This window comes from Pristiophorus japonicus, chromosome 11 (genome assembly GCF_044704955.1).
Source record: "Pristiophorus japonicus isolate sPriJap1 chromosome 11, sPriJap1.hap1, whole genome shotgun sequence".
NCBI lineage: Eukaryota > Metazoa > Chordata > Chondrichthyes > Pristiophoridae > Pristiophorus > Pristiophorus japonicus.
Window position 1 is genome coordinate 89,713,756 of NC_091987.1, and position 18,341 is coordinate 89,732,096.

The 18,341-nt window shown below is 46.6% G+C and overlaps 1 protein-coding gene across 1 annotated transcript in view; it reads left to right on the plus strand.

The window, feature by feature from the left end:
* tmem45a (transmembrane protein 45a) overlaps positions 1–18,341 on the plus strand; it is a 106,192-nt gene that overhangs the window by 34,034 nt on the left and 53,817 nt on the right. The window contains exon 2 of the mRNA XM_070892999.1: positions 8,019–8,231. Coding sequence (XP_070749100.1) covers positions 8,042–8,231 — 190 coding nt within the window. The 5' untranslated portion in view covers positions 8,019–8,041. The remainder of the gene's footprint in view (positions 1–8,018; positions 8,232–18,341) is intronic.

Genomic DNA, 18,341 nt, shown 5'->3' on the forward strand with positions numbered 1-18,341 from the left:
GCCCCGTAGTGTTGGACAGGGCCACCCTAATTGCTACCACCTCCTCCACTTGGCCAGCTATTCAGCGTGGGATTTGAACATTGTACTGCACTTCCACTCGGCCACACACTGGGCCCAAGTTTCCACATGATTTGCGCCTGATTTTTAGGAGCAACCGGTGGAGAACGGACTATCTTAGAAATCGCAATTCTCCACATTTTTTTTTCTGCAGTTCTAGTCAGGTCGAACAGTTCTACTTTGGAACAGAATTTTTTCTTCAAAAGGGGGCGTGTCCGGCCACTGACGCCTGATTTCAAAGTTTCCACAGTGAAAACGTACTCCAAACTAAAGTAGAATGGAGCAAGTGAAGATTTTTGTAGAACTGAAAAAACCTGTTCTACACATTAAAAAATCAGGCGCAGGTTACAAATTAGGCGTCCAGAACGAGGTGGGGGGGGGAAGGGAAGTCATTAAATTCTATAATAAATCCTTATTTATACTTCTACAAATATTATACAAATAAATCCAACCTGAATAAACATTTATAAGCAAAGAAAAGATTAAATAAACCATCCTACCTGTGTGAAAGTGCTTCAGGCAGGCCTTTCGGGACCGAAGGCTGAACGGGCCGGCCCAAGACTTCAGGCAGGGCCCGTCCCTAGCACCAGATTTACAGGTAGGTGGTGTGGCGTTGGGTTGGGTTGGGTCGGGGAGGTTCGGTTCGGTTTGGGTCGGGGGGGGGGGGGGGGAAGAGAGGGAGGAGAGAGGGGGGGGAAGAGAGAGAGAGGGAGGGAGAGGGAGGGAGGAGGAGGGAGGGAGAGAGAGAGAGGGGGGGAGGGAGGGAGAGAGAGGGAGTGAGAGAGAGGGGGGGAGGGAGAGAGTGGGGGGGAGGTCAGGTCGGATCCAGTCCGGGAGCGGGAGTCGGGTCGGGTCCAGTGGGGGGGGGGGGGGGGGGGGGGTCGGGTCGGGGGGCGGGAGCGCAGGTCGGGTTGGGTCCAGTCGGGGGGGGCGGGGAGCGGGAACAGGAGCGCGGGTCGGGGGGGGGCGGGGAGCGGGAACAGGAGCGCGGGTCGGGTCGGGTCCAGTCGGGGGAGCGGGAACAGGAGCGCGGGTCGGGTCGGGGAGACGGGGAGCGGGAACAGGAGCGCGGGTCGGGTCGGGTCAGTCGGGGGGGGGGCGGGGGGCGGCGCAGGTGTCAGGTCGGGTCAGTCGCGGGGGGCGGGGGGAGGGGGGGGCGCGGGTGTCGGGTCTGGTCCGGAGGCGGGGGGGGCGGGGAGCGGGTGTCGGGTCTGGTCCGGAGGCAGGGGGGGGCTGGGAGCGGGTGTCGGGTCTGATCCGGAGGTGGGGGAGGGAGTGGGTGTCGGGTCTGGTCTGGTCCGGAGGCGGGGGGGGGGGGGGGGGCGCGGGTGTCGGGTCTGGTCCGGAGGCGGGGGGGGGGCGGGGAGCGGGTGTCGGGTCTGGTCCGGAGGCAGGGGGGGGCTGGGAGCGGGTGTCGGGTCTGATCCGGAGGTGGGGGGGGGAGTGGGTGTCGGGTCTGGTCTGGTCCGGAGGCGGGGGGGGGGGGGGAGCGGGTGTCGGGTCTGGTCCGGAGGCAGGGGGGGAGGCGGGGAGCGGGTGTCGGGTCTGGTCCGGAGGCAGGGGGGGAGGCGGGGAGCGGGTGTCGGGTCTGGTCGGGGGGGGGCGGGGGGGGAAGCAAGAGCTGGCTGTGGGAGAGCCTTATTCACGCAGCACCAGAGAGGCCATTCGGCCAGGGCTAGGGGCTGCGTGCTTCGGGCCCCTCCCACACAGTTCGGCGCCTGGAGCTACTGCACTTGCGTGCCCACTGTAGCGCATGTGGAGAGGTCCCAGCACTGTTTTCAGCGCAGGGACCTGGCTCCGCCCCCTTACAGCTCGTGCTGGCTGCGCCGTGGGCCAGAGGACCTGCAAGTAGGTGGAGAATACCGAGGATTTTTTTAGGTGCACTTTGTGGCGAAAAACGGGCGTCCAGGTCAGGACTGCGCCGTTCTAGGCGCGTGTGGAAACTTGGCCCACTGTTTCCTGCCTCCACTGGGTCTTCACAGCCATTTTTGATATGCAAAAAGCCCTTGGAAAGGCAGATATTATACATTGAAATTCCTATCTGCTTGTGTTAAAAATCTACCAATATTTATGTCCCTATGTGTGGTCATCTATCCCCAGGGCACCAAAAAATGGACCCTGCGAATTTAGCAATGCATCTGCAGATAGGGTGCAGGCAGTCCCTCTGTTAAATTGGTGTGCATTGCCCAAATTTTACAACCGGGAAACAGGCAGAATGAATATCAATGTCTACCACAATAAGTACATAAATGATTGAAGACAAACAACAACAACTTGTATTTATATAACACCTTTAACGTAGTAAAACATCCCAAGGCATTTCACAGGAGTATTATAAGAAAAAAAATTGACACCGAGCCACATAAGAAATTAAAGCAGGTGACCAAAAGTTTGGTCAAAGAGGTAGGTTTTAAGGAGCATCTTAAAGGAGGAAAGAGAGGTGGAGAGGCAGACAGGTTTAGGGAGGGAGTTCCAGAGCTTAGGGCCTAGGTAGCTGAAGGCACGGCCACCAATGGTTGAGCGATTAAAATCAGTGCTGCTCAAGAGGGCAGAATTTGAAGAGTGCAGATATCTTGGGGGGTGGGGGTTGACAGGCTGAAGGAGATTATAGAGATAGGGAGGGGCCCAGGCCATGGAGGGATGTGAAAACCAGGATGAGAATTTAGAAATCGAGTTGTTGCTTAATCGGGAGCCAATGTAGGTCAGCGAGCGCAGGGGTGATGGGTGAGCAGGACTTGGTGCGGGTTAGGACATGGGCAGCCGAGTTTTGGATGACAAACCAATATAAGGGGTAGAGATGGGTAGGGAAAAAAATTCAGCTGTACGATACTAAGCATCAGAAAATTTCCCCCAAAATGGCCGATTTTGCCGTGAACAGCGAAATAGCATGCATTTGCCCATAGACTTTCTATGGGTTGTTGCATGGTAAGTTGTTGTCAGCTAAATACCCAAACAGCACAGCACCCTCTGCAGGGCATCAGGGGCCTGTGTGAACAAGGCAATCAACTGTGTATCTCCTTAACCAATCAGATTGAACAATCGTTAATAAGCAGCACAGTCTGAATCAGGAAGTGTAAGTTAGAATAGTGAAATCGATGTCAAATCAAATACTAAAAGTGCAATAAAGTGATGGAAAGAAATAATGGATTAAGAGAGAGAGAGATAAAAGAGGAAAAAATGTTTTTGAAAAAAAAGTTGCTTACATTTGAAAAAAAAATCTCCAACGGTAATTAAAACCTGAAGGAATGAGACTTCACACTTGTAAAAGTTAATTTTAAGTGCCAAAGAGGTTTTTTGGCAGAAATTAAGACTTGCTCAGCCATGACTTAGTTGGTACATCCTTGCGTCTGAGTCAGAAGGTTGTGGGTTCAAATCCCACTCCAGAGACTTGAGGACAGAAACCTCAGCTGACACACCAGTGCTGTGCTGAGGGAGTGCTGCACTGTCGGAGATGCCGTCTTTCGGATGAGACGTGAAACCAAGGTCTTCTCTCGTTATTTTCACAGCAAAATCCGGCCCAGCATTTGTCAGCTGTGAATAATTCTAAACTTACACACATTTGGAAATCAGCAAAGGGCCTTTGATAGTCAAAAATTGCACAGATGAAATGAAATGCAGTCTGTTTTGTTGTACAACTTTAGTGAATCCTTAAGGATGCTTGTTGTTTCAGATGACTCCTCTGCTTTCACTATTGCTGAGGATCAAATACAGGAGCACTTTACTCATCAGCAACAGGTGCAATGGGTGTGCTGTTTTTGGTCTCTTGAGATTTTCTGTTCCATTCAATGTCAGTTTTTCCAAACACCATGTAGTGCTCTGATAATAACTAATTACACTGAAGAATACAACACAAGTATCCAGCTGCCGCTATTCAGAACAAGGATCTAATTATCTCATAACATGCAATACCACAAACTGAGAAAAAGAACATAAGAACTTAAGAATTAGGAGCAGGAGTAGGCCATTCGGCCCCTCGAGCCCGCTCCGCCATTCAATAAGATCATGGCTGATCTTCTACCTCAACTAACTTTCCTGCACTGTCCCCATATCTCTTGATTCCCTTCATATTCAAAAATCTATTGATCTCTGTCTTTAATATACTCATAGACTGAGCCTCAACAGCCCACTTGGGTAGAGAATTCCAAAGATTCACCACCCTTTGAGTGAAGAAGTTTCTCCTCATCTCAGTCCTAACTGGCCGACCCCTTATTCTGAGACCTTGAACCCTGGTTCTAGACTCCCCAACCAGAGGAAACATCCTTTCTGCATCTACCCTGTCCAGCCCTGTAATAATTTTGTATGTTTCAATGAGATCACCTCTCATTCTTCTAAATTCTAGAGAATATAGGCCTAGTCTACTCAATCTCTCCTCATAGGACAATCTCCCCATCTCAGGAATCAGTCTGGTGAACCTTTGTTGCATTTTCTCTATGGCAAGTATATCCTAACTTAGGTAAGGAGACCAAAACTGTACACAATACTCCGGGTGTGGTCTCACCAGGGCCCTATATAATTGCAGTAAGATGTCTTTGCTCTTATACTCAAATCTTCTTGCAATAAAGGCCAACATACCTTTTGCTTTCTTAATTGCTTGCTGTACCTGCATGTTAATTTTCAATGATTCATGTACAAGAACACCCAGGTCCCTCTGGACACCAACATTTCCCAATCTCTCGCGATTTAAAAAATACTCTGCTTTTCTATTCTTCCGAACAAAAAGGATAACTTCACATTTCTTAACATTATATTCCATTTGCCATGTTCTTGCCCACTCACTTAGCCTGTCTATATCCCCTTGAAGTCTCTTTGCATCCTGCTCACAACTTGCATTTCCACCAAGCTTTTGGATCATCAGCAAACTTGGTCCCTCATTCAAATCATTGATATAGATTGTGAATAGCTGAGGCCCAAGCACTGATCCTTGCGGCACCCCACGAGTTACAGCCTGCCAACCCGAAAATGATCCATTCATTTCTACTCTGTTTTCTGTCCTTAATGCATGCTAGTATATTACCCCCAATCTTATGAGCCCTAATTTTGTTTAATAATCTCTTGTGTGACACCTTATTGAATGCCTTCTGAAAATCCAAATACACCACATCCACTGGTTCTCCCTTATTATAGTATCCTAGTTACAACCTCAAAAACTCTGAACATATTTGTCAAACATGATTTCCCTTTCATAAATCCGTGTTGACACTGCCCAATCCTATTAATATTTTCTATTAATATGTTACCATGTCCTTAATAATAGATTCAAGCATTTTCCTTACGACTGATGTCAGGCCAACTGGTCTGCAGTTCCCCATTTCCTCTCTCTCTCCTTTCTTAAATAGCAGGGTTACATTAGCTACCTTCCAATCTGCGGGAACCATTCTAGAATCTATGGAATTTTGGAAGATGACAACCATTGCGTCCACTATCTCTATAGCCACCTCTTTCAAAACCTTAGGATGTAGGTCATCAGGTCCAGGGGATTTATCAGCTTTCAGTACTATTTATTTACTGATACTTATTTGTTTCAGTTCCTCATTCTCGTTTGATCCTTGGTTCTCCAATATTTCCAGGAGGTTTTTTGTGTCTTCTGTGAAGACAGACACAAAGTATTTGTTTAATTTATCTGCCATTTCCTTATTCCCTATTATAATTTCTCCTGTCTTAACCTGAAAGGGATCCACATTTACCTTGTTTATTTAGCATGTTTATTTAGTTGATGTGCTGGGATTTAGGGTATTTGGTTATTCTAATGTCCCTTGTATCCCTCCAAGACACACATTTTGTATTTTATATTGATTAAAAAATTCCAGTGCTTTCATGTTTCCAGGGCTCTAACCTCCCAACCAACAAGCCTTTGCTCTGCCATTTTTTTAAATTGTGAGTAAGATTCACAAAGATATACTTAAGTCATATTTTTAAAAGATAAAAATGACGGCCTTTTTAAAATGATTCCATGTGCATGCTGCCAGTGTAGGATACAACCATACAGCCCTGGTTGTTTGCTACCAAGCCAGGATACTGACACAGAGAAAAAAGTGACATAGACCCCCAAAAAAACAATGAGTCAGGAATAGAAACAGACAAAAAGAAAGAAGTGAAGAGGGCCAGAGCATGAGAAAAAAAATGGCAGGAAAATTTGCCCTTTTGCTGATTATAGACTCTGTGCAGTGTTGGTAAAGATCATGAAGACATCTGTAATTCTAGCCAAAGAAGCATTTGATGGTTAGAGGTAACACCAGAAAATTTAAAAAGGAGTAGAAAATTATACATGTTACAATATTTACTTGGGTCAAACTATCTCCACAGTTCCACCAATTCCATTTTTCTTTCTTGCTGTGCTCTGTTTATATGGGAAAACCACCAATGGAATAGAAGAAGAAAAGAAGGATATTATATACAGTAAAGAGACTGGACCATGGTGCGATCTCTCAAATCACTTGTTGCTAAAAGAAATAAGGGTATTCCATTTTGTGTTTATATTTTGTTTCCCTTTTTAAAATGTAATATTTCTCTTTGCCTTCACGCCAAGCACCATCCCCAGCTACCAAGACTCTGTCAATGCAAATCTTTAGCTACAACAAGCACAAGCCCTTTGAATGATTTTTTTTCCCCTTCTCCATCAGGGAGTGTATAGCCTTCACTCAACACCATCCCCCCGATGGCTGAAATTGGCAAGTTGCCGTACAGGGAATTATGGTGGTAGCCAGCACCATACCACTCTGTGGGCAGAACACTGCAATATAAGCAACAACTTCCATTACATAGCAAAGTGGCCCCACATATTTCAAAGCTAGGCGGGTCAGACCTGAGTAGTGACCGAGGGAAGTAAGAGGAGGTGATCAAAGGTGTTGTCAAATTGATAGGTTTTAAGGAGGCTTTTGAATGTGGGGAAAGAAGTAGCAAGATGGAAGGATTTAGAGAGAGAATTCCATACTGGAAGGCAAAAATTGATAAAGATCAGTGGTAGAGTGGAAGGAGAGGGAAAGAATGGAAGACCGCAACTGGAAGAGAGTGTGCGAGAGAGATAGGCCTGGAGGAGGTTCCAGAGATAGAGAGGCACAAGGTCATGGAGGGATTTGTGGATAAGGACAAGTATTTTGAACTAGGTGTGCTGAGGAGTAGGGAGTCAGTGGAAATTGGTAAGAACAGAAATGATGGGGGAGCAGGCCTTTGTGTAGAATAGATTGCAGGTCAGTTGGAGTTTATGTAGAATGCAGTTTAGGAGATTGGCAAGGAAGGTGTGGAATAATGGAGTCTAGCGATGACAAGGGGCTATCTCGCCAACGCCCACCCCTCCCCCCCCCCCCCCCCCTGCCCCCCCTGCCCCCAGCCCTCCCCACCACACTCCCCACTATCGATTTCTGTGGTATTGGGGGTGAGGTATGGCCAGAGACTGAAGATATATAAATATCCCTGCTGCATTGCTGGAATACCATATACAAAATAAAGCAGATGTTGGAAATCTGAAATAAAAACAAAAATTGCTGGAAATACTCAGGAGGTCGGGTAGCAGCTATGGAGAGAGAAACAAAGTTAACATATTACACAGCTTGACCTGAAACGTTAACTTTGTTTCTCTCGCCATAGATGCTGCCTGACCTGCTGAGTATTTCCAGCATTTTCTGTTTTTGTATGCAAGTCCATCTGGCTGCACTACAACTATCAAAGAGGAATATAGATTTAAATGGAAGTCTAGCAAACTATGGTACTTTTAAGCTGTCAGTTAACTACACGGACAGCTGTAATGATAAAACAAGTACAAACTTTACTCTATGTCATATACAAAAAAATAGAGGCTGATTTAAAAAAATGTATTTAAAGCAATTTACTTTTAATAGTTTTAAGTCTATTTAATAGCTGAGAGCCATCTACAGTCACTTGGGAGAACTGTGTGTGTGGGAAAGGGTTTGTGTTCTGTAAGCATTTCTTTCATTGATTGTGTTTCCTTGCTTTTGTTTTCACAGAATCTGAGCACAACTGAAAAACCATGGGTAGTTTCAAAGGACATGCACTCCCTGGAAGCTTTTTCCTCCTATTTGGCCTGTGGTGGTCAGTGAAATATCCTATGCGATACCTCTGCAGAAAAAATAAGAGTGTTTGTTATCTGGTATCAATCTCAGGACATCGGCGATTGGACATCATTGAGGGAATTGTGAAAGCTAGCTTTGCACTGATAGGTAAGCCAAAAAAATCCAACTGCAGTTTTCGAGCTTATCCATTTTTATCCAAGCCCAATACAAAGAGTGGGATACCTTTTTCTTCTGTTTTGAGACCTGATGTAAGTACCATATTCCTCATGGGTAGATTTCTATCACCAGTACTTGTAGATGATACTGACATTACTGTACATTATGCATATGCCTTTTAATAATCCCCAATAGAGCATACTTTAGGATAAGGATGTATACACAACCAAAGGGGAAACATAAATTGATAATGAATGTAAAGGAAAATTAAGGACTTCACACAGAATTACATAGGATATGCAGCACAGAAACAGGCCATTCGGCCCAACCAGTCCATGCCGGCGTTTATGCTCCACTCGAGCCTCCTCCCGTCTTTCCTCATCTAACTCTATCAGCATAACCCTCCATTCCCTTTTCCCTCATGTTTATCTAGCTTCCCCTTAAATGTATCCATACTATTGGAGTAAACATAGGAAATAGGTGCAGGAATAAGCCATTTGGCCCTTCGAGCGTGCACCACCATTCAATAAAATCATGGCTGATCATTCACCTCAGTAACCCTTTCCTGCTTTCTCTCCATACCCCTTGATCCCTTTAGCCGTAAGGGCCACATCTAACTCCCTCTTGAATATATCCAATGAACTGGCATCAACAACTCTCTGCGGTAGGGAATTCTACAGGTTAACAACTCCGAGTGAAGAAGTTTCTCCTCATCTCAGTCCTAAATGGCTTACCCATTATCCTTAGACCATGTCCCCTGGTTCTGGACTTCCCCAACATCGGGAACATTCTTCCTGTATCTAACCTGTCCAGTCCCGTCAGAATTTTATATGTTTCTATGAGATCCCCTCTCATCCTTCTAAACTGCAGTGAATTCAGGCCCAGTCGATCCAGTCTCTTCTCATATATCAGTCCTGCCATCCCGGGAATCAGTCTGGTGAAGCTTCGCTGCACTCCCTCAATAGCAAGAACGTCGTTCCTCAGATTAGGAGAGCAAAACTGAACACAATATTCCAGGTGAGGCCTCACCAAGGCCCTGTACAACTGCAGTACGGTACTGCTCTCGCCTTGTGATGGATGGGTCGTGCTCCTCGAATTCGGTGGATCTGCACTTTTGCTCCTTGGAATTTCCCGATGCCTGGTTTGAACAGCGAAGGCCAACATACCATTTGCATTCTTCACCGCCTGCTGTACCTGCATGCCAACTTTCAATGACCGATGTACCAGGACACCCAGGTCTAATTACACCTCCCCTTTTCCTAATCTGCCGCCATTCAGATAATATTCTGCCTTTGTGTTTTTACCACCAAAGTGGATAACCTCACATTTATCCACATTATACTGCATCTGCCATGCATTTGCGCACTCACCTAACCTGTCCAAGTCACCCTGCAGCCTCTTGGCGTCCTCCTCACAGCTCACACCGTCACCCAGCTTAGTGTCATCTGCAAACTTGGAGATATAACACTCAATTCCTTCATCTAAATCATTAATGTATATTGTAAAGAGCTGGAGTCCCAACACTGAGCCCTGCGGCACTCCACTCGTCACAGCCTGCGATTCTGAAAAGGACCCGTTTATCCCGACTCTTTGCTTCCTGTCTGCCAACCAGTTCTCTATCCACGTCAATACATTACCCCCAATACCATGTGCTTTGATTTTGCACACCAATCTCTTGTGTGGGACCTTGTAAAAAGCTTTTTGAAAGTCCAAATACACCACATCCACTGGTTCTCCCTTGTACACTCGACTAGTTACATTCTCAAAAAATTCCAGAAGATTGGTCAAGCATGATTTCCCTTTCATAAATCCATGCTGACTTGGACCGATCCTGTCACTGCTTTCCAAATGTGCTGCTATTTTATCTTTAATAATTGATTCCAACATTTTCCCCACTACTGATGTCAGGCTAACCAGTTTATAATTACCCATTTTCTCTCTCCCTACTTTTTTAAACAGTGGTGTTACATTAGCTACCCTCCAGTCCATAGGAACTGATCCAGAGTCGATAGACTGTTGGAAAATGATCACCAATGCATCCATTATTTCTAGGGCTACTTCCTTAAGTACTCTTGGATGCAGACTATCAGGCCCCGGGGATTTATCGGCCTTGAATCATCAAGTTCCCTAACACAATTTTGCGCTTTATAAGAATATCCTTCAGTTAGTTCCTCCTTCTCACTAGACCCTCGGTCCTAGTATTTCCGGAAGGTTATTTGTGTCTTCCTTCGTGAAAACAGAACCAAAGTATTTGTTTAACTGGTCCGCCATTTCTTTGTTCCCCATTATAAATTCACCTGAATCTGACTGCAAGGGACCTACGTTTGTTTTCACTAATCTTTTACTCTTCACATATCTATAGAAGCTTTTGCAGTCAGTTTTTATGTTCCCAGCAAGCTTCCTCTCATACTCTATTTTCCCCCTCCTAATTAAACCCTTTGTCCTCCTCTGCTGTATTCTAAAATTCTCCCAGTCCTCAGGTTTGCTGCTTTTTCTGGCCAATTTATATGCCTCTTCCTTGGATTTAACACTATCCTTAATTTCCCTTGTTAGCCACGGTTTAGCCACTTTCCCCGTTTTTTTTTACTCCAGACAGGGATGTACAATTGTTGAAGTTCATCCATGTGATCTTTAAATGTTTGCCATTGCCTATTCACCATCAACTCTTTAAATATCACTCGCCAATCTATTCTAGCCAATTCACGTCTCATACCATCGAAGTTACATAAGAACATAACATAAGAACATAAGAATTAGAAACAGGAGTAGGCCATCTAGCCCCTCGAGCCTGCTCCGCCATTCAAAAAGATCATGGCTGATCTGGCCTTGGACTCAGCTCGACTTACCCGCCCGCTCCCATTACCCTTAATTCTCTTATTGGTTAAAAATCGATCTATCTTTCCCCAAGTTCAGGACCCTAGTCTCTGAATTAACTGTGTCACTCTCCATCTGAATAAAAAATTCTACCATATTATGGTCACACTTCCCCAAGGGGCCTCACACAACAAGATTGTTAATTAGTCCTTTCTCATTACACATCACCCAGTCTAGGATGGCCAGCCCTCTAGTTGGTTCCTCGACATATTGGTCTAGAAAACCATCAATACACTGCAGGAAGTAATCCTCCACCGTATTGCTACCAGTTTGGTTAGCCCAGTCAATATATAGATTAAAGTCGCCCATGATAACTGCTGTACCTTTATTGCACACATCCCTAATTTTTTATTTGATGCTGTCCTCATCCTCATTACTACTGTTTGGTGGTCTGTACACAACTCCCACGAGCATTTTCAGCCCTTTGGTATTCCGTAGCTCCACCCATACAGATTCAACATCATCCAAGCTAATATCCTTCCTTACTATTGCATTAATTTCCACTTTAACCAGCAATGCCACCCCACCTCCTTTTCCTTTCTGTCTATCCTTCCTAAATGTTGAATACCCCTGGATGTTGAGTTCCCAGCCTTGGTCACCCTGGAGCCATGTCTCCGTGATGCCAATTACATCATATCCGTTAACTGCTATCTGCGCAGTTAATTCGTCCACCTTATTCCGAATACTCCTCGCATTGAGGCACAGAGCCTTCAGGCTTGTCATTTTAACACTCTTTGCCCCTTTAGGATTTTGCTGTAATGTGGCCCTTTTTGCTTTTTGCCTTGGGTTTCTCTGCCCTCCACTTTTACTTTTCTTCTTTCTATCTTTTGCTTCTGCCCCCATTCTACTTCCCTCTGTCTCCCTGCATAGGTTCCCACCCCCCTGCCATATTAGTTTCACCCCTCCCCAACAACGCTAGCAAACACTCCTCCTAGGACGTTGGTTCCGGTCCTGCCGAGGTGCAAACCATCCGGTTTGTACTGGTCCCACCTCCCCCAGAACCGGTTCCAATGTCCCAGGAATTTGAATCCCTCCCTTCTGCACCACTCCTCAAGCCACGTATTCATCTGAGCTCTCCTGCGATTCCTACTCTGACTAGCACGTGGCATTGGTCGCAATCCTGAGTATAAGAGTAAGGAAGTCTTGTTACAATTGTACATGGCCTTGGAGAGACCACACCTGGAGCACTGTGCAGAGTTTTGGTCTCCTTATCTAAGGAAGGATATACTTTCCTTGGAGGCGGTACAACAGAGGTTCATTAAATTGATTCCTGGGATGAGAGGGCTGTCTTATGATGAGACTGTGTAGAATTGGCTTATACTCTCTGGAGTTTAGAAGAATGAGAGATGACGTCATTGGAACATACAAGATTCTGAAGGGAATTGACAGGATAGATGCTGAGAGATTGTTTCCCCTGGCTGGAGTGTCTAAGCGGTCAAAGCCTCAGGATAAGGGGAAGGCCATTCAAGACAGAAATGAGAAGGAATTTCTTCACTCAGAGGGTTGTGAATCTTTGGAATTTTCTGCCACAGTGGACTGTGGATGTTGAGTCTCTGAATGTATTCAAGACTGAGATAGATAGATTTTTGGAGTCTAGGGGAATCAAGGGATATGGAAATCGGGCGGGAAAATGGATGCTGAGGTTGATGATCAGCCATGATCTTATTGAATGGCGGAGCAGGCTTGTAGGGCCGACTCCTGCTCCTATTTCTTTATGTTCGTATGTTAACTACTCCCTGTGGTAATGAATTCCACATTCTCATCACCCTTTGGGTAAAGAGTTTTTTTTTCTGAATTCCCTATTTGATTTCTTGGTGACTATCTTATATTGATGGCCTCTAGCTTTGCTCTTCCCTACAAGTGGAAACACTCTTTCTGGGCTCAATTTTCCCCATGCCCATTTTCTGGTGTATTGCCAGAGTTATGCCAAGTTGTCTAGGCCAGAAATGCACTAGAAATATTTTGCCAAAGTTTCCCTGATGTATAATTCGAATTTGGTGCCACGCAGTGTGTGCAGTTACCTCAGGGGTTGGAGCCTGCTGTCTGCACCAATAAACAATGCCGTACCTTCTGCGAATGCGTGGGAAAAAAAAGTTACATTTTTGACGTCGTTCCAATGGATGTGCATGCTCAGTGCAGCTCGGATTTGGCAATCGCCCATTTTTAAAGAGCCAGTTGTGTGTGTGAGAGAAGGAGTGCTGTGAGAGCATTGGAAAAATCACAGCTGCAGTAATACAAGATGCAACGCGGAGCAAAGACCAAGAATTTCTTACAGGAAGAAGTGGAGGCACTAGTTACTGTGATTGAGATCAGATGGCAGGAGCTGGATACCAGCAGAGGTCACATAAAAGGTCCACCAAAAGAAATGAAGAAACGCTGGAATCATAACATAAGAACATAAGAACATGGAACAGGAGTAGGCCATCTAGCCCCTCGAGCCCGCTCCGCCATTCAACAAGATCATGGCTGATCTGGCCGTGGACTCGGCTCCACTTACCCGCCCGCTCCCCATAACCCTTAATTCCCTTATTGGTTAAAAATCTACCTATCTGTGATTTGAATATATTCAATGAGCTAGCCTCAACTGCTTCCTTGGGCAGAGAATTCCACAGATTCACAACCCTCTGGGAGAAGAAATTCCTTCTCAACTCGGTTTTAAATTGGCTCCCCCGTATTTTGAGGCTGTGTCCCCTAGTTCTAGTCTCCCCAACCAGTGGAAACAACCTCTCTGCCTCTATCTTGTCTATCCCTTTCATTATTTTAAATGTTTCTATAAGATCACCCCTCATCCTTCTGAACTCCAACGAGTAAAGACCCAGTCAACTCAATCTATCACCATAAGGTAACCCCCTCATCTCCAGAATTAGCCTAGTGAATCGTCTCTGTACCCTCTCCAAAGCTAGTATATCCTTCCTTAAGCAAGGTGACCAAAACTGCACGCAGTACTCCAGGTGCGGCCTCACCAATACCCTATACAGTTGCAGCAGGACCTCCCTGCTTTTGTACTCCATCCCTCTCGCAATGAAGGCCAACATTCCATTCGCCTTCCTGATTACCTGCTGCACCTGCAAACTAACTTTTTGGGATTCATGCACAAGGAGCCGGCGCCTCACAACTTGAGCCGCCTCGGGGAAATCCCCTCCGTGCCTTTCAGTTCCGCGCGGAGGGGTTTCCTGTACGGGCTGCTCCTGCACACCCTCAACTTTGCCATCCTCGCCGGCCGTCCGGACACGCCATGGCGCACCATCTTGCCGTCCGGAGGAGGCGGGGGTCCCCGATGGAGGGCACTCTACGCAGGGGTCCTCCCACTATTCATCGGGGACTTGGCCTGGAGGGTGGTGCACGGAGCAGTGCCGTGCAACAAATTTTTAAGCCGGTTCACGGACTCCCAGGCCGCCTGCAATTTCTGCGGTCTGGAGGAGTCCGTGTTCCATGTTTTTATTGAGTGCACAAGGTTGCAGCCCCTGTTCCATTATTTGAAGGGGCTGCTCCTGAAATTCTGGCTGCACTTCAGTCCCACTCTCCTGATCTTTGGGCACCCTGTGCGGAGGGGAGCGGGTAGGTCCGAAGGCCTCCTCGTAGGACTGCTCCTGGGCACGGCCAAGGGTGCCATCAGCCGGTCCAGGCAGCGGGCGGTCGAGGGGGTCGTTCAACCTGACTGCCTGCCTCTCTTCCGCTCTTACATCCGGTCCAGGGTGTCCTTGGAGATGGAGCACGCGGTGTCCACCGGTACGCTCGCGGCCTTCCGCGAGAGGTGGGCACCGGAGGGACTGGAGTGCATCATCACGCCCGGCAACCAAATTTTAATTTGATTTTACGTTTTAAAGTTAATTTGTTTTAATTGCCGGTGCTTTTAGTGTCCCCTTCCCTTTTATAGGGGGCACTGGGGAAAAATTGTGATTTTAGTGCCCAAAAAAAAAAACAAAAAAAAAAAAGAAAAAACACAAAAAAAAAACACAAAAAAGGGGGGAAAAAAAAAAGGGCCTTGTAAATGTCTGGAGTGTCACCCAGGTCGGGTGGCACAGTTTAATGTTTATGTTTTCGCAGGTAGACTCTAAAAGAGTTTCATGCACAAGGACCCCCAGGTTCCTCTGCACCGCAGCATGCTGTAATTTCTCCCCATTCAAATAATATTCCCTTTTACTGTTTTTTTTCCAAGGTGGATGACCTCACATTTTCCAACATTGTATTCCATCTGCCAAACTTTAGCCCATTCGCTTAACCTATCTAAATCTCTTTGCAGCCTCTCTGTGTCCTCTACACAACCAGCTTTCCCACTAATCTTTGTGTCATCTGCAAATTTTGTTACACTACACTCTGTCCCCTCTTTCAGGTCATCTATGTATATTGTAAACAGTTTTGGTCCCAGCACCGATCCCTGTGGCACACCACTAACCACCAATTTCCAATCCGAAAAGGACCCATTTATCCCGACTCTGCTTTCTGTTAGCCAACCAATTCTCTATCCATGCTAATTCATTTCCTCTGACTCCGCGTACCTCTATCTTCTGCAGTAACCTTTTGTGTGGCACCTTATCGAATGCCTTTTGGAAATCTAAATACACCACATCCATCGGTACACCTCTATCCACCATGCTCGTTATATCCTCAAAGAATTCCAGTAAATTAGTTAAACATGATCAAGTTGCAGAAGATTACTGCGCAGTGATGAACACCACGGGATCTGGAAGCCAGTGTAAAAAGAAATGGCAGGATCTTGGTCAAGTAGCTAGTGTAAGTAATATTTTCATTTATTCAATGCAATTGTAAATGTGACCATCTGTATATGTCCCACCCAGCAGAAAGACATCCTCTCTAAAAAGTTGCATTTTCATCTTTGCAGAGGAAAGTGGCACACAACAAAAGGGAAAGAACTTGAACAGGAGGAGGCCCGGCAAATCTGCACCCACTGACACCCTTGGAAGAGAGGGTTGCTGCTTTGATGAATCCTACCTGGAAAAAAGCAATCAGTACTGCACAAGCTAGGCCCACACTCGAGGGAGAGGATAAGTCCTGAGAATTCATTTTGGCCCTTCAAATTAACCTGCTGCCTGGCCTGCAATGTGTGAGCCTACTCATGCCACCCATCCTGCCCCCTTCTCTGCTGCTAACCATTTGACTGTTCTGTTATATTTTGCAAAATTTGAGGACAACCCTGACAATGCAGAAGAAGATTCAGATGAGGATGAGCCTGAAGAGGAGAACGTCTTCCAATCCAATGCTCCAGACCAAGAACATGGTGGGGAGGGGATGCAGCTGGATGAAGTTCCCACTGTTGTACTGAACATGGAGGAGGTGCCGCTCATGAAGGTGCCAGCCCCTTCCGTGACAAGTGGTTTGAGTGTTGAGACATTCCATGGTTTCCCAACTTCCGAGGTTGCAGGTCCCAGTGGCATGGTGCAGCAATGCACATGCAGTGTCCCACCGTCCCAGGCTGTGGGTCCCAGTGGTGTGGTGTGAGCCACACCCATGGGGAGGAAGGGAAGGAGAGCTTGACTGCGCTCTCCTGAGATGCAGGATGTAACAGATGTGATTCAAATGATGTCATTGAGTGCAGAAAGCATTGACCTTATCCGATCCTGGACACCATCAGTGGGGTGAGTGATGAGGTAGTGGGACTGTTGGGAGAAGTAACAACACTCTCACGAGAAATGGGAACGATATCTAGGACCATCAGTGAGGGAATAGTGACCATGAGGGAGGGAATGTCAGAGGTAGTGCAAACCACGTCACTGGCCATTAGGGAGGGAATGTTGCAGGCCGTTGAGACACTGTCAGGGTGCATGAGGGACGGCATGTTGGAGTTAGCTGCTGCAATAAGGGAACACGCCCAAACTCCACGTCCATTGACAGAATCAACTGCTACTCCCACTGCAATCCCCACACCAACCTCCTGAAGAGCCCAAAGCCAGGCCCTCCAACTTGCCGCCTGACGCTGATGCCCCCCACCCTCAAGAGGTGCGCAGTACCCGAGATGTTCTCAGGAATAAGCTTGGTACCAAGCCCAGAAACACTGCACCACCACCTGTGGGCAGGGGTGGTGGAGAGTCCAAGTTGAAGCGCAGCGGGCAGTCTTAGAATAAGGGGGCTGAGAGATGGATGCAGCCTTTCTTTGCTGCTGTTGGTGTTATTATTATTGTTACTGTTGTAACTGTTCTCAAATTTAAAGTTTTTTAAAGTTATGTAAATTTACAAGTTTATAAGTGATCTTAAACTTTTTAAGTGATCTTAAAGTAAAGTTTGATACAAGAATAATGTTATTTAAGTTAAGTACATTGTAAACTTTTGAATAAAATATATTTTACATTAAAACTGAATCATGTTCCATTAACACAGCACAACATTACAGAACAGCTCCAAACAATAAACATGTCCATCTGGAATAGTTGTTGCTGAGCCCTCAGTAAAGCGTTCACGGATGAGCTGCTGGCGCAAGACTCGAGAAATTGTTAAAGGAGCACGATGGCCCGCCCTCTTCTGCCGTCATGCTCTGGCCTCAGGCACTTGCATGGCTTCCTCATCCTCATCCTCCTCCTCCCACTCCTCCTCCTCCTCCCACTCCTCCTCCTCCTCCCACTCCTCCTCCTCCTCCCACTCCTCCTCCTCCTCCTCCTCCTCCTCCTCCTGCTCGTCACCTGCATCTTCCATATCATTATCATCAGCCACTCTCACCACAGGTGGGTCTTCACTACCAGATGCTGCTACCTCATGATGGCTAAGTCACAGTGAACTGACCGACAGTCTCAGGGGAGTACAGCAAGTAGCCTCCGGAATGGTCCAGGCATCGTGAATGCTGTTTCAATATGCCGATGGCCCTCTCAATGATGCTGCGTTTCACAGTGTGCGACATGTTGTATTCACGGTTAGCTTCCGTCCGGGTTGCGCGTAGGGGCGTCATGAGCCAGGTGGCGAGGCCGTACCCTTTGTCTCCCAGTAGCTAGCTGTGCCCTTCTTGCTGCTGCTGCTGAAACATGGCAGATATAATGCTGTCGCATAAGATGAATGCATCATGTGTGCTTCCAGGGTATCTTGCATTGACTGACATGATGCGATGCATGTTGTCACACATGAGCTGCACATTAATGGAGTGGAAGCTTTTTCTGTTCCTGAACATCTCGGAATCCTGCAAAGGTGCTCGCAAGGCGATGTGAGTACAATCAAAGCAGCCCTGTACCTTTGGGAAGCCAGTAATCCTGGAGAAGCCCACAGCCCTGTCTTGGATTGCTT